We start from the raw sequence: 16,758 nt of genomic DNA on the forward strand, positions 1-16,758 counted from the left end.
GTTTCATATCCTATCAGACGTTTAACGCATAGCTTTTACTTTTTTTACTTGCGAATGGTGTTACACAAAATGAAGGTGAGAGTTGGATTGCAAAAGATACACTCCTACGTATATCCAGCTTTTGTGTCGTGATTCGGCAGACAAGCTTTTTAAAGTTATTAGATATGTCCCGAAACTGTTTCACATACAAACCTATATGAAAACAAATTCAGCAAAACCAGAACGAAGAGGATAAAACGCCACGTGGCGGAGATGTAGGACTCTTAAAAGGCACAGTCCTTCCTGTGGAAACAGTTCGACTCGCCATTTTGGATCAAAGCGACGGGCGCAGTGGTTTAGTGGATAAGACATCGGATCCAAGACGCGGCCGCCTGGTGGGTTAAGGGTGGAGATTTTTCCGATCTCCCAGGTCAACTTATGCGCAGACCTGCTAGTGCCTTATCCCCCTTCGCGTGTACATGCAAGCACAAGACCAGGTGCGCACGGAAAATATCCTGTAATCCATGTCAGAGTTCGGTGGGTTACAGAAACACGAAAATGCCCAGCATGCTTCCCCCAAAATCGGCGTATGCTGCCTGTATGGCGGGGTAAAAACGGTCATACACGTAAAACTCCACTCGTGCAAAAACATGAGTGAACGTGGGAGTTTTAGCCCATGATCGAAGACAAAGAAGAAGAAGAGATCAAAGCAAGGCTTTTATGTTGGAGAAGATCATCCCGCCTCTTGGTTGCATTCAAAAATTAGGACCCTTGATGCTTTTTATGCAAATTTTGTCAATAAAATCATGTTATTTAATTTAATTTTTAAACAAGATAATTCATTTTTATATTTAGTCAAGTTTTGACTAAATATTTTAACATCGAGGGGGAATCGAAACGAGGGTCGTGGTGTATGTGCGTCTGTCTGTCTGTCTGTCTGTGTGTGTGTGTAGAGCGATTCAGACTAAACTACTGGACCGATCTTTATGAAATTTGACATGAGAGTTCCTGGGTATGAAATCCCCGAACGTTTTTTTCATTTTTTTGATAAATGTCTTTGATGACGTCATATCCGGCTTTTCGTGAAAGTTGAGGCGGCACTGTCACGCCCTCATTTTTCAACCAAATTGGTTGAAATTTTGGTCAAGTAATCTTCGACGAAGCCCGGGGTTCGGTATTGCATTTCAGCTTGGTGGCTTAAAAATTAATTAATGACTTTGGTCATTAAAAATCGGAAAATTGTAAAAAAAAATAAAAATTTATAAAACGATCCAAATTTACGTTTATCGTATTCTCCATCATTTGCTGATTCCAAAAACATATAAATATGTTATATTCGGATTAAAAACAAGCTCTGAAAATTAAATATATAAAAATATTATCAAAATTTTTTTTTCGAAATCAATTCAAAAACACTTTCATCTTATTCCTTGTCGGTTCCTGATTCCAAAAATATATAGATATGATATGTTTGGATTAAAAACACGCTCAGAAAGTTAAAACGAAGAAAGGTACAGAAAAGCGTGCTATCCTTCTTAGCGCAACGAATACCCCGCTCTTCTTGTCAATTCCACGTGCACTGCCTTTGCCACGGGCGGTGGAGTGACGATGCTACGAGTATACGGTCTTGCTGCGTTGCGTTGCGTTCAGTTTCATTCTGTGAGTTCGACAGCTACTTGACTAAATATTGTATTTTCGCCTTACGCGACTTGTTGAATTCTAATCTGCCCAGAAAGCTTCCAGGCTATTGATTGTTAGTATGTGTCCAAATCGAGGGATTATCTGATCCCAACAAAATTCTGGCCAGATCTTATATGGTGAACAGAATCGTTTACACTCTTTAATGCGGGAGTTGGATTACAACATCTCTGTTTTTACCATGAGCAGTTCTTGTGTCGTGATTCAGCCAATAAGAATGGGTGGGGTTTTCTCGGTTTGTTTTAATTGTTGACAAATGTGTCCCGAAACTGTTTCACAAAAATCAATCAAAGCGAGCAAAAGACAATTAACCCAAAAAGGGAAGGCAACAACACCACGTGACCGAGAAGTAGAATACTCAGTTTATTCTAACGCGCATGAAAAGCAACAGGGTCATCGTAGGCATACTTTCTTTATGCCCTGGACTCATCTGGACACTAGCTATCTTGTTGATTATCTTCTTTTTGTCAACATCTGACAACAAAATCCAAAAACAAGAAAGGCAGTTTTATGGAATTGTTTTTAATTATAAAAGGATTAACAAAAATCAAACTAGAGACGTACTGATTAGATGGTGTTGAATTTCTCTTGTGATCCTCAAAACCCTCACCCAGATTCAGTATACCATATGATGTTGCAGTGAACTACCCAGACTGTAGTTGTTGTTGTTTTTAATAGAAAATAATGCAAGACGATTGGGGGAAAATCAATGTACAGCTAATGAAACGGTTTCGTTCGGAATGAAATACATTGTTTTGCTTTGAAAAGACGAAACATTACAAACACACACACTTACACGGACACACACACTTACACAGACAGACAGACACACACACACACACACACACACACACACACACACACACACACACACACACACACACACACACACTCACACACACACACACACACACACACACACACACACACACACACACACACACACACATACACACACACACTTTAAAATCAATATAAAGCAAAGTCGCAGATGAAACGGTTTCATTTCGAATGAAATAAATTATTCTTTAGCTTTGACAAGATGCAAAGAATGAAGCTTTCGGCTGAATGCAATAAATATTGTTCTTTTGTCAGTCCGACCTTTAGACAAAATTGGAAAAAGAGTGATATATATCTTATCCGCTCTGCGCGCGCGCGCGTGTGTGTGTGTTTGTGTGTGTGTGTGTGTTTGTGTGTGGGTGTGTGTGTGTGTGGTTTTTTTTTGTCACGGGTGTGTGTGTGTGTGTGTTTGTGTGTGTATGTTTGTGTGTGTGTGTGTGTATGTGTGTGTGTGTGTGTGTGTTTTGTCACGGGTGTGTGTGTGTGTGTATGTGTGTGTGTGTGTGTGTGTGTATGTGTGTGTGTGTGTGTGTGTGTTTGTGTTTTGTCACGGGTATCCCAGTAAGCGCCGTAACAGCTAACTGTTGCAACAAAAGACTTTGGTTTTGTACAAAACAGCTTTGGGGGTTTACTTTTGCTGCACATGAAGTAGAGTAATATCTAATCACATGTTATTATTGACGTTTAACCATCGTTCTTCTGTGCAGGTCCCTTGACGCCCCGAATACTCCGAAGAGACAGCCACCGCCCCAGTATATCGTGTGGCGGCACAGACACACCTTACAACGACGACACAGACTACGATCAGGATGACCCCATGGAAAAAGTAGTACTGTAAGAAAATCCTTTAGTTCATTGTGAAGTAAATGGTTAAGATATCTGTCTTTCTGCTTGTCTCGGTCTGTCTTTCTCTGTCTATGACTCTGCCTGTGTGTCTCTGTCTGTTTCTCTCGGTCTGTCTGTCTGTCTGTCTGTTTGTCTGTCTGTTTGTCTTTTCTCTGTCTGTCTCTGTGTCTGTCTGTCTGTCTGTCTGTCCGTCGGTCGGTCGGTCGGTCTGTCTGTCTGTTTGTCTGTTTCTTTGTCTGTCAGGCTGTCTGTCTGTCTGTCTGTCTGTCTGTTTGTCTGTCTCTCTCTCTCTCTCTCTCTCTCTCTCTCTCTCTCTCTCTCTCTCTCTCTCTCTCTCTCTCTCTCTCTCTCTCTCTTTCTCTCTCTATCTCTCTCTTCATTGCTGTGTGAAACAGACGACTTTGTGCTGGTCAAAGACTACAGTAGAGACGAGACTTCAGGCACGTACTGGATGATAAAACAAGCAGCTCGTCACATGCTACAAGAAGAACAGGAGTACTGTAGCAAGCTTCGGCATGGGTCACCAGTCGACAGAGGAAAGTTTGAAGATCAGCTCCGAACAGTGCTACAAGAACGTGTCCAGGGGCGGACGAGGGGGGGGGGGGGGGGCACAGGGGGCACGTGCCCCCCCCCCCGAAAAAAAAAGAAGAAAAAAAAGAAGAAAAAAAAGAGATTTTTCTATGCTGATTCTATGACCATTTATAAGTTCAAATGGCACCAGATGGCACCATTTTGCTTCTTTGAGCAAAAAAAATTTTCCGGGGGAGCATGCCCCCGGACCCCCATAGTAACAAATTCGGGCGCTTCGCGCCCATCACAATCACTTTCGATTCAAAGTGCCCCCCCCCCTTACAAAGCAACTGATCCGCCCCTGGTGTCTGTGCTCAGATACGTTACAAGTTTCTACCTCAGTTGACAGTTATTACTATTCGGTTCGCATTTTCGTTGTTTCTGGAAATGAATCGGGACTTTTGCTTATTCTGATCCACACATTCGGAAGAACTGTGTAAATTGCTTTACACGAAATCGCGAAACAAACGGACAATACAAAAACTGACTGTCCAACCCTTCCTTTCATCACGTCATTAACCCCCTTCCTCCCTTTTTTAAATCCCGTGAAACTCTTCGTTTGCACTTCTGTCGATGACCGCCCCCCCCCCCCCCCCCCCCAAAAAAAAAAAATCAATAAATTACTTTTTTAAAAATCTATTGAATTCACAATGCAAACCAAATCCACCTTTAACCGGGTCTTCAGATAAGCGTCAAAAACAGAAAATGCAAATGAACTCAAACTGTTCACTCCAAAAGAAAGACAAAATCGAAGGTGAGAAAAAAGTAGGGCGAGAGTTGGAGGAGAAGTGTAATCGAATTTCTTGTTTAATTTCTTATTTTCAGATTAACTGAAGCTCACAAGACAGCCATCCGCGTCATCCGAAAAATAAAATACTTCGTCTCCCGGCGAAGGTTTCAGGTTTGTTTTCGTGCTGTGGTGTTATTTTCTCTATTTGTGTTGTGTCGTATGGTGTTGTCATTCCGACCTCATTACCCCACCCCTCCCAGCAGCTTAGGAATTTAAACAAATTGTGCTCGTTAATTCCCTTCTTTACATAGCACGCATGCACACGTGGGCAAGGAAACGCAAACGCACTGAAATAGATAGAAGTAATTGCATAAATCAAATTTAGTTTCAAATCGTTGCAGCTGCAAGCCAATAATACTACAATAGCTGTTGCAAACCATTGTTATGACTGTAGTTGTTGCGATCCATTGTTAGAAATGTAGTTTGCAGTCATATACCATTGTCATAACTGTAGTTGTATTAATCATGTTACGCGCTTAACAGCGTATAAAAATCATGTCCCAAATAGGTCCAAGTTACCTCAGAGGACGTTAAACCCCCAAAGTCAGTCAGTCAGTCATGTTACACGCATGTATATAGTTGTTAAAAGACATTGTTATTACCGTGGTTGCTAAATACTGTTCTGATAACTGCAGTAATGCTTCTTCTTCTGCTTCGTCTGTGTTCAATGTTTATAAATGCAATTGCTAACAACCATTGTTATAATTTCAGTGGCTAAAACATTGATATTACTGCATGTGATGCAAACCATTATTAGAACTGTAGCTGTTGCAAATCCTTGTTACAGGGTGACCCCCAAAAAATGCAACCCTCAAACATGCTGATAATTTCTACATCTCTAGACCGAATCACTTCATACTAGGAGGACATAAACTTCAGCCTATACATGACCCTTCCACAAATCGAACATTTTATTAATCAAATGGTCTGACTTTTGTGCAATTTCAAAACAATGTTGCCAAATTCGGGTATCGACTCAACAGTACAAGGTTTGAAATTAAGCGGTAGCCAAACTAATAAGATTTAAGCCCACAAGATTGTTACCTTTGGAGTATTTCGAATGACACAGTATACCTTAATCAACATTGGACCATCAGTGACTTGAATACAGCAACTACAGGCAGGATCAGGGTATTTCTCATGGATCAATGCGTTCATGTCATTGATGAATTGTGTACAACAAGATGTGTTCGTAACCATACACACTGTTGAAAATCATTGTTACAAGATGGGTTCATAACCACACACTGTTGAAAATCATTGTTACAAGATGGGTTCATAACCACACACTGTTGAAAATCAGTGTTACAACAAGATGTGTTCATAACCACACATTGTTGAAAATCATTGTTACACCAAGATGTGTTCATAATCACACATTGTTGACATTTTTTGTTACAACAAGATGTGTTCATAACCACACACATTTAAAATCCATTGTTACAACAAGATGTGTTCATAACCACACACATTTGAAATTCATTGTTACAATAAGATGTGTTCATTTCTACACACATTTAAAATTCATTGTTACAACAAGATGTGTTCATAACCACACACTGTTGAAAATCTCTGTCACAACAAGATGTGATTATAACCACATTGGACCATTGGACAGGTCCTTACCAAGTGTGTGGACGTTCAAGAGATTCGTGACAAACACTACAGTGGAGAAACTCGGAAGGTTTTATTCCGGGATGTCCCCACGGATAAGAGTTGTAACTGTTTAAAGGAGATAAGATTTCAACAAGATTTGAAGAAACAGATGTGAAGTTTGAGAACCTTCTTTTTTACAGTGATAGACCTGATTGCAAAACGTGTTTAAGCATGGAGCTTGCCTGTTGAACATCATTGTTACAACAAGATGTGTTCATATCATAACCACAGATTGCTCTGAACAATTTGTCATTTTGCACGTGCAGCAAGCGCGCAAGCCGTACGACGTGCGTGACGTGATAGAACAGTACTCTCAGGGTCACCTCAACATGATGGTCAGGATCAAAGAACTCCAACGAAGGTAAGCATAATGTATTCTTCTTATTATTATTTCTGTCAATATCTAATAATAAAAAAATTAAAAAATCCCTCCTCAAGCGGAATCAGGGTCAGAAAACAAAGAAAGTGGAAATAGAAGAACACAAATGTAGAAGAGAAACACAAACGCATGTAAATAACTGAATCACCATGGACACAGCTACCCCCCGCGGGTTAGGGGGAAGAATTTACCCGATGCTCCCCAGCATGTCGTAAGAGGCGACTAACGGATTCTGTTTCTCCTTTTACCCTTGTTAAGTGTTTCTTGTATAGAATATAGTCAATGTTTGTAAAGATTTTAGTCAAGCAGTATGTAAGAAATGTTAAGTCCTTTGTAAACAAAAAACAAACAAAATACTGGTGGTGATCGAGGGTATAGTGGTGATACAATTTTCAGCAACATTTTTTCTTTGCTGGAAAACCGCATTGCAGCCTACAGTTTTAAATGAGCAGTTGGGAAAATCTTAAACTGCCAGTGGTGGGGGTGATTGTAAGGGTGATAGAGTTAACAGCAGCATCTTTCCTTTGCTGCAAAAATCGCATTGCAGGCTCCAGTTTTAACTGAGCATTGGGGAAAATGTATGCTCCCCCCCAAACTTAATTGACTGGGCTGTTTGAAATACTCTCCAGTCCCTCTTCAACACTCAATTAAATTGTCACTCTTAAATCGTCTTCGGAGAAGCAATAACGTTGGAGACATTTTCTTGGAGCAGAGGGGAAGGCTGAAATGGGAGTGTAAAAGCTGCAAAGAGAGAGAAAGCGGCTTCATTATCGTTTCAGAGTGTAGGCCAAGAAAAAGACTTCAATGTTTCCGATTCTGCGACAGAACTATTCTTTCCTCACGACCCTTGAATTTTCTTTGACCCTTTTTAAAGGCATATGTACGCGCTCCCGTGTTTACAAAGTGTAGTTTGCCCACAATCGATGTCAAATGCATCATAAGGCCATATAATGACGATATGTCGCAATGCGCGGACCATATACATGCATTACAGCTTGTTCTAGCCTCTGAAAAAGTGAGGATGTCAACAAAGACGCGGAGTTATTTCCCTTACGTCAACGTTCCCTCTGTTGGCAAATCTATAAATAGGACGATCTAGATCAAAATAAAAATTCAAATATCTCAACATTTAAGGGGTCCTAGACCACAATATTTTGCAGGGAACTTAATTTAGCATGTCTCCAGCTGTTGGTAAAGCAATTAGCGTGTATATTCATCGAGTTAATATGCCTTTAAACAAAGTGAATAAAAATAACAAATGTCGATTTTGCAGTCTTTACCATGAAAGTTACTCTTCGCCGACATTGAGGGGACACAGTTAGCACAATTTCCGGCCAATAAAAAGCCACATATGCGTCTGTACAAATGATGATGATAATAATAATAATATAAACATAAGCTTTTATAAAAAAAATCTAAAAAAGGAAGCGACCTCCCGACCCAAAAATGTTTAGCCTTGTCATCGGAAGCAATGTTTTGTTGTTGCGTGTGGCCTTCTTTGAAAGGAGAAACTTTCCTTCTAAGGCCTAAAAAAAGAATAGGTGTGGTTACGGTAACCCGACCTACCCTATTTTTACGGGCCGACCCTATAACTTTTTATTACATTTGTTAAAAAAAAAAATAAAAAAAATTATTTAAAAAAAATAAAACCCCCGAGTGCAGAAAACGCAATGAAAGCGAAAGCGCTCGAGTCGCACACTTATTTCCCTGTCAAGTAGGTTTAATTTGTACACGTTAGATAAAAAAAGTGATTGCCTACCTTCCTACCCTATTTTTTTTGGCTATGTTACCTAAGGCTTACTCATCTTTCAAAACGGCTTTCTTTTACAGGCAGGGTTACCTGGACAGGTACATAACGCGTTTGCAAGCTGTTATTAAGAGAATATATAATTTATGTTTTTTTCTGTTACAAATCCTACCTATCAGAAAAAAGGCTTTCTTTTTCAGGCAGGGCTAACTGCATGAACAGGTATACAGAAAAGCGTTTGCAAGTTATAATTATGAGAGTACATTATCTATTGTTTTCTGCCTGTCAGACTGGACCAGACACTTGGAAAACCAAGCAGTCTGTACTCAAGCCAGGCGAGGGACAGAGAGAAAATGACCATCGGCGCGCGAATGGTGCGCGTGGAAAGTCAGGTATGAGGTGACCAAAAAAACTAGCAATGAAGGTTTAATCAGTGTGTGGGGCGGAGATGGGATGGGATGTGTGAGCTGCGTGCTTGTGTGTGTGTGTGTGTGTGTGTGTGTGTGTGTGTGTGTGTGTGTGTCAAGAACAAGAGGCGAAGCCTTCAAGGCTCACGTAAGAAATCGACAAACAGTAACACAAACTCAATCACTCCGTCACACATACACACACACAGTAAGCATAGGTGACACGGTGCAAAAGTGCGAGACACTAGATCTAGATCTGTCTGTCTGTAGCCTACTTACGAGGACACGACTGCCAGATGGCCAGATCGACACTGCGCTTTCGACAGCGCTTCCTCGCGCAGACACTGGAAACACGCTGTGCAGATTAACCTGTAGGAAATCTCCTTTGGTATCTTCTTTATCTATTTTTCTGGAGCTACGAAACCGAACAATGTGAAATCATGAGTCGTCTTCTCCGAATCGGCGAACTGCAGCTCGATGATAACTGTATCTATACCACAATCCTTCACGCGATCTGACCTAACCTTGACCCCTGATCTGGTCTACATACCACACATGACACAAACCAGTTTTTACCCCCCCAAAACCCCCCACCACCCGTTTTCTTTGGATACACACTTTAACTACATACGTGCCGACGAAATGTTGATCATTGCTTCAATACTTTGAAACTGTTGCTTGAATAATAACCAGGTAAAATTAGTATTTCGGTGTTCAGTCAAATGTTAAAGTTTCTACCACATACATACGCACGCACGCACACACGCACGCACGCACGCACGCACGCACGCACAGACAGACAAAAGTGAGCATCGCATAGGCTACACTTACGTGAGCCAAAAATTAAACACGAACACGAAATGATTGTTCATAATGGGTTTTTTCTGGTGGGTAAATGTTCATTTCTATCTCTTTTTTTTTAGTTCTTCTCACCTGCAACCTCTTGATCCTGACAATGAATACATTTTCTGGTTCTATTGCAGGTAAACCGTTTGGACCAGAAAATGGACCAGGCGCTCTTTCTCATCAATACTCTCCTCAAATCCAAGACAATCAGCACAGATGCTCAAAAGGATGAGGTCTGACAGTGACCTTCACCTTCTCTTGACCTTCACCATTTTAACCTGGCTTATCCTTGACAACGCCGGGTCGGTGTGACCTTGACCAACAAAAAGTGACCTTCAATCAAACCCAACATGGGCAGAGCATATATATACCTAAAAAAAAACAAAAAACATAGACATTCCTTACAAATGACAGAAAAGTGCGTGTGCGCAAGGATCATGTGCGTCGTTTATGAAACGATTTTTTTTCTGATTTTTAAACGAGTGAAATGTGTTTTTATGATTATTCCTTATCTGACCTTTTCAAGCTGTGAGCTTGTTTGTGTATTAGTGCGAGACCTCGACTCACAGAAACAGGGTTACTGGAGACAGAGACCATTAAAACAGGACTATCCAGTTTCTTCGTTTGACTTTGCGTTGGAATTTGGTTGGCGTGTATTAATTGTTACCCGTTGTTAACAAAGGGAAACTATTTCTCTTCGTGGAGGATGCTGATAATTTGGCAAAGTGAGAAAAAAAGTTTATTTTCACACCTCAAGGTTCTCAGGGTACATTGTATATTATTCAGGTTTTCATCCTGTCGACACAGGGCGACGTCTGTATGTTTTTGTTGAGGGTCAATTTAAAGATACCTTCCTTCTTGTGTAAACCATCATGTAAACCACTGCAGATATGTCTAGGCTTTTACATGAGATAAAAGCGTCATTTTCCTTGGACGCATACCAAGAATCGCAACCCTGGCTGCATTTTGCGCAGTGTGATTTGTTTTTTAAATCATATAAACAGGAATGGATTTTTGTTTAGATAAGTTGATCATCTGCATCGTAAGAGTTTGTCTGTGTGTCTGTCCGCTTATGAGACCAGTGGGCCGACGTACAATGAGTGTAACGTTGTTGTTTTTTTCATCAATTAAACGTTACAATAACCTAGCTACCATTCTTGTATTTTTTTCTGAATTTTTGAACGTGAGCATTCTATAATTTTTTTTTTAAATTTTTTAATTTAATGTTTTTTATTTGCTGAATTAATTGTGCAGATTGACATAGGTGTCAGTTAGGAAATTAACTCGGGTGAAAAAAAAACAAAGAAGAAAACAACTCTGCATAGGAATGTGCCTGCCTGTACGCTAAGGTTATTGGTATGTGTCCAAGAGAAGAATACCCCCCGCGGGTTAGGGGGAAGAATTTACCCGATGCTCCCCAGCATGTCGTAAAAGGCGACTAACGGATTCTGTTTCTCCTTTTACCCTTGTTAAGTGTTTCTTGTATAGAATAGAATATAGTCAATTTTTGTAAAGATTTTAGTCAAGCAGTATGTAAGCAGTTTGTACTGGAAACTTGCATTCTCCCAGTAAGGTAATATATTGTACTACGTTGCAAGCCCCAGGAGCAAATTTTTGATTAGTGCTTTTGTGAACAAGAAACAATTGACAAGTGGCTCTATCCCATCTTCTCCCTTTCCCCGTCGCGATATAAACCCTTCGTAGTTGAAAACGACGTTAAACACCAAATAAAGAAAGAAAGAACAAGAGAAGAATGCTCTTATACCATGCAAAAGACGGGACAGATCAAAATTGAGTTACAAGGTTGTCTGCAAAGGAAGAAAGGAATCTTGAAGGACAAACTCAGATGCGTGTTGTGATACATTTTTGTTGACTCATAGTATCGATTTTGGGGTGCGTGTTGTGATACATTTTGTTGACTCATAGTATCGATTTTAGGGTGCGTGTTGTGATACATTTTTGTTGACTCTTAGTATCGATTTTGGGGTGCGTGTTGTGATACATTTTTGTTGACTCATAGTATCGATTTTAGGGAGCATCTCGTTACTCCCCCGTATCGTTACTCCCCCGGCTCGTTACTCCCCCGGCTTGTTACTAACCCTAACCCTAACTCTAACCCTAACCCTAAGGGGGAGTAACGAGCCGGGGAAGTAACGAGCTGATCCCTCGATTTTGTTGTTGCTTGTTTCACATGTGTCGTTTAAAGCCTATGTTGTCTGTACGATTTTTTGTTGAAGAGTGCGTTTGATGTGAATTGAGATGTTCTTTTTAATGGAAAGTACGAGGCAGGAATAATGTGCGTTGTTTTGTTTTTCTATCAATCGGTGTGTTTTTGTGAAAAGTTCTTTTCTGACGAGTACAAAAACGCCTTGAAAAAACTGTTTCGTGTACATGATTGCATCCTCCTTGGAAATAAACATTTCAAGTGAAAAGCTGCATGTTCACATCACTGTAACATTACTAAACATATCTACACTTTTTGGCTGAAGAACGTTGTGTTAAAATGGACATTTTTACTCTACGATTCAAGTTCAGATAATGTACCTAAGTTAAAGTGAAGATTGCACAAACACGGAATAACTAGCAGGTTGTACGGGAAAGCAGTCAACAATATTACTCACAAGTTATTGTTTAAAGTGGGGTTTTTTGGTCGAAAAATGCACAATTTCTGAGGCATTTTTCGACAGATATTGAGAGAATCACATGTACTTCATACACAGAGCACAACATGTCCTGGTAGATCCAGGTTTGTTTGAAATACTCCGAAGCCTTGGACCACAAAATAATGTAGTGAATGCACTATACTGTCCTTATAGGTTGTGATTTTCTTTGTGAATGGTCTGTGAACATGTGGTCAATGGTGTACGCTTTGTACTGTGTATACGTGTGTGTTATGGGGAGCCGGAGGGCGTGTGTGTGTGTGTGTGTGTGGGAGGGGGTGTGTGTGTGTGGTAATCTTAGTCATACGGGTATTTTTACAGTGGAATTGTGACAAACGTAGCTCACGACGTCTCATTTGTATCACGGACCGTGGATATTAATCGCACGCTACGGACGTTTTGAACACGCGATAATTGGACTTTCAATGCACAATACTGCCCGTGTAAACGGTTGGACTAATCCTATCAGATATTGCCAGGCTTATACATAGGACAAGACAATCACTTGGATACATACCAACACTCAACAGCTTGATAGATTTCTGTGCAGTCGGATTTTTGTGTGCATTAATAAATTTCTTGAAAACTACTAGTGTCAATCTGCAAAAAGAATTCGCACAAAATCCTGCCCTGCACAGGAAACAGTCAGGCTGTTTAGTGTTGGTATGTGTCCAATTGAAGTGAAGGTCTAATAATCCCATGCTGACCAGATCTGAGATGGTGAGCTAAATTGTTGTTACGGGGAGGACAGTGTATTTCAAACAGAAATAAAGTGACATTGGCTCTTACACGTTGTGAACGTCGCACAAACAGGCAGTAATTACCTTGGTTTTTAAATTTAATACCGTATGTACGTGTGTGCATGCATTCATGTGTGTGCGTGTGTGTGTGTGTGTGTGTGTGTGTGTGTGTGTGTCCGTCCGTCTGTCTGTCTTTCGCTGTCTATCTGTCTGTCTGTGTCTCTCAGTTTGAGTTTAGAATATATTGTATTACATTCTTGAAAACGTTATGTGTATTGTATAAGCATTTCATTATGCGTCTGTTTTTATGCATGTTTGAATAAGTGTACGTATTGTATTACATTCTTAAAAACGTTATGTGCATTGTGTAAGCATTTCATTATGTGTCTGTCTTTATGCACGTTTGAATAAGTGCATGCATCCGCGACGTTGCCCGTATGCGTGTGTGACCTCCTGTGCTTGTATTTCAGTGACTGTGGTTTGTATGAAAATCTGTTGGACTGGCCGTTTTCCTGCTCGTTTTCATGGAATTCACTCACATTCCACAGACGAGCTAATATCTGCGATGGACATTATTTAAACATGACCACATATAAAATACTGACATCGCTATTCAATGCTCCCCGAAACTATCTAAAAGAGAATCGTCGGCTGTTATACAACGGAATCATGTGTATATTATATGTTCGCTTTTTGTACCTGAACTTGAAGATACCCCTCGTCCCGAGTTAACAATCGCATAAATTGTCATAGCTCCGTTTAGGCTTTTGATAAGGATAAGAGTAGCCAGGTTCCACTTGGACATTATGCCGAATATATAGCACCTAGCTGTTTTCTATCATCACAGTCATCATCATACACATCATCACCATTAGTATCGTCGTCGTCGTCATCATCATCATTTTCATCAGCAGCATCGTCGTCGTCTTCATCACCATTATCATCATCATCATTATCATCATCACCAGCATCATCATCATTTATCATCCCCACCATCATCACCACCACCATCAACAGCAGCAGCAACAACAGCATCCCCACCACCATCATCATCACCGTCGTCATCATCATCATCACCACAACCATCATTATCGTCGTCGTGGTCATCATCATCATCATCATTACCATCATCGTCATCCGTCCCCTGACTGAGACAGTCCTCAACGGGGGTGGGGATGGGGGTGGGGGCGGACGTGAGTGTAAGTAAAAGCAGACACCCTTCTCCATATTCTGTTCTGTTGGGGGTCGTCGACAGAAGGTCAGGCAAGTTCAACTGTACCCATCTTTGACGTTGTCGGACCAGCTCCTATGTTGTATCCCGCGTCTGCGTCCTCCGTTGACTTTTCCTTGCAGTATGGTTTGGGAGAGGGTGTCATATAATTATTATGCCTCGTGATGTGGCCGAACCACGCCAACTTCCAGAGTCCCGCAAAGTGAAAAATACATTCTGAACTAATATTCCTTTTTGTGGTTGATACCTGTGTCAATATTGCAATATTGGGCGGGGATATAGCTCAGTCGGTAGCGCGCTGGATTTGTATCCAGTTGGCCGCTGTCAGCGTGAGTTCGTCCCCACGTTCGGCGAGAGATTTATTTCTCAGAGTCAACTTTGTGTGCAGACTCTCCTCGGTGTCCGAACACCCCGTGTGTACACGCAAGCACAAGACCAAGTGCGCACGAAAAAGATCCTGTAATCCATGTCAGAGTTCGGTGGGTTATAGAAACACGAAAATACCCAGCATGCTTCCTCCGAAAACGGCGTATGGCTGCCTAAATGGCGGGGTAAAAAACGGTCATACACGTAAAATTCCACTCGTGCAAAAAAAAAACCCATGAGTGTACATGGGAGTTTCAGCCCACGAACGCAGAAGAAGAAGAAGAAATATTGCAATATTAAAAAAAAGACAAAATTGAAAATGCATTGTGCACAAAAAGCAGCCAGGCTGTACAGTGTTGGTAGGTGTCCAAGTGGAGGGATGCTCTTATCTCTAGTGTAAAACCCTCCACAGATCATTGGCACTTCACATGATTGTTTACATCTGAAGGAAGATATCTGTCAAGATGTCCAATGTTTCAAGCCTTTCCCGGCCTTCTTGATGTATGTTAATTACTCTTACTGTTGTTTCCTGAACGATTTGTCTTGATTATTTTCTGCATTGCTGTTGTTTGTGTGTGTACGATGTATGTGGTTTGTTTATAAACTCCGGTTTTCACACGATTTTTACACCTGTATAATAATTATGGGTTGGCCAAAAAAGGAAACAAAAGAAAGTCAGCATATGATGAGTATATATATATGCCTTGCTGGAATGCTGTCGCATATTTTCTGCCTCTGTTTGCATGTAGGTCTGTGTGTGTATGTTTGTGCGTCTCTCTCTCTCTCTCTCTCTCTCTCTCTCTCTCTCTCTCTCTCTCTCTCTCTCTCTCACACACACACACATACACACACACACTTTATTATTGTACTCATCCCCACTCGCACTCTGCCGCACACAGCCCTTCGCGAAACCTCAGTTCTTTTGGAGATATCCAAACTATAATCTGAACTTACTTCTATAAAAGTTTTGCTAGTCCTATCCATACATGAAGAGGGTAAACAATGTATTTAAGGATGATATGTCAGGCTTAATTACGTCGGAAAATAATGTTCCGGATGCCGGGAACGACGTTGAAAAAAGTGAGAATACGGTAAACAAGGGGGGGGGGGGGGGGGGGGGGGGAGTCAATAGGTGCATACAAAAACGCAAGCCAAACATCTTCAGACAACTCTTGCTAGTCTGATAGATCTTCAAAGGCTTTGACAGCGGTTTAACGCCTCACATTCAAAGACTACATTCAACATTGATAGGATTGTGCACAAAAGTGTACGCTGATGGTAAAAACAACAATATTAAAAACGGCATTCGAAAAGCAAGAAAGTTGAGTTTATGGTACGTCTGACTATGGAAAAAACTGAACATCTAATTATTAGTTATTGTTTGTCAATTATTAGTCGTGCATAAGTTTCTTGTTTTCATATTTTATTTTGGAAGTTGGCAGTTTAGGGTTTGAACGAACGGGAAAAATGTAAGAAGAAACAAACAAACAAACAAACAGACAAACAAAGACAGAAAATGAAATAACAGTCTGACTTAATGAGAAGCTGTGGAAGACGAACCTGAATCTGGAAATTTCCTCCAATGATTCCATTTACTGCTGAAGAGTAGGGAAAGTGTCTTTGAAAATAAAATTAGCACTGCTGAACTGTCTTGACATCAGGGACAATGTGGAAGGAAATATTACAGAATATTATTTGTCGGTTGAGGAAGTAGTTTTATTTGTGCATGTTACTTTTGTAGCTGATGGGTTTGAATAAAGTCGACAGGTTTGAAAGAAAGTGTGAAAGTTCTCTCTCTCTCTCTCTCTCTCTCTCTCTCTCTCTCTCTCTCTCTCTTTAAAAGTACAATACTCTCTCTGATGAAAGTGCTATACTCTCTCTCTATCTCTCTCTCTCTCTCTTGGAAGGTGCGGTTTATCTCTAAGCGAATTAAACTCGATCATCAACCTGTGTTCCTGTCATTTCAGAATAGCAGACCAACAGATCACTTTACGTTGTGTCGC

General features: G+C 40.7%; 1 protein-coding gene and 1 long non-coding RNA gene across 2 annotated transcripts in view; one reads left to right on the top strand and one right to left on the bottom strand.

Moving 5' to 3' along the window:
* Positions 1 to 10,512, top strand: part of LOC138960882 (potassium voltage-gated channel subfamily KQT member 1-like) — a 42,771-nt gene extending 32,259 nt beyond the window's left edge. The window contains exons 7-11 of the mRNA XM_070332518.1: positions 3,225 to 3,351; positions 4,759 to 4,834; positions 6,646 to 6,740; positions 8,795 to 8,897; positions 9,896 to 10,512. Of these exons, the coding sequence (XP_070188619.1) occupies positions 3,225 to 3,351; positions 4,759 to 4,834; positions 6,646 to 6,740; positions 8,795 to 8,897; positions 9,896 to 9,997 (503 nt within the window). The 3' untranslated portion in view covers positions 9,998 to 10,512. The remainder of the gene's footprint in view (positions 1 to 3,224; positions 3,352 to 4,758; positions 4,835 to 6,645; positions 6,741 to 8,794; positions 8,898 to 9,895) is intronic.
* The window catches only part of LOC138962000 (uncharacterized), a 231,751-nt gene that overhangs the window by 142,950 nt on the left and 72,043 nt on the right, over positions 1 to 16,758 (bottom strand). The gene's annotated exons all lie outside the window — the stretch shown is intronic.

Source organism: Littorina saxatilis, linkage group LG3 (genome assembly GCF_037325665.1).
Source record: "Littorina saxatilis isolate snail1 linkage group LG3, US_GU_Lsax_2.0, whole genome shotgun sequence".
NCBI lineage: Eukaryota > Metazoa > Mollusca > Gastropoda > Littorinimorpha > Littorinidae > Littorina > Littorina saxatilis.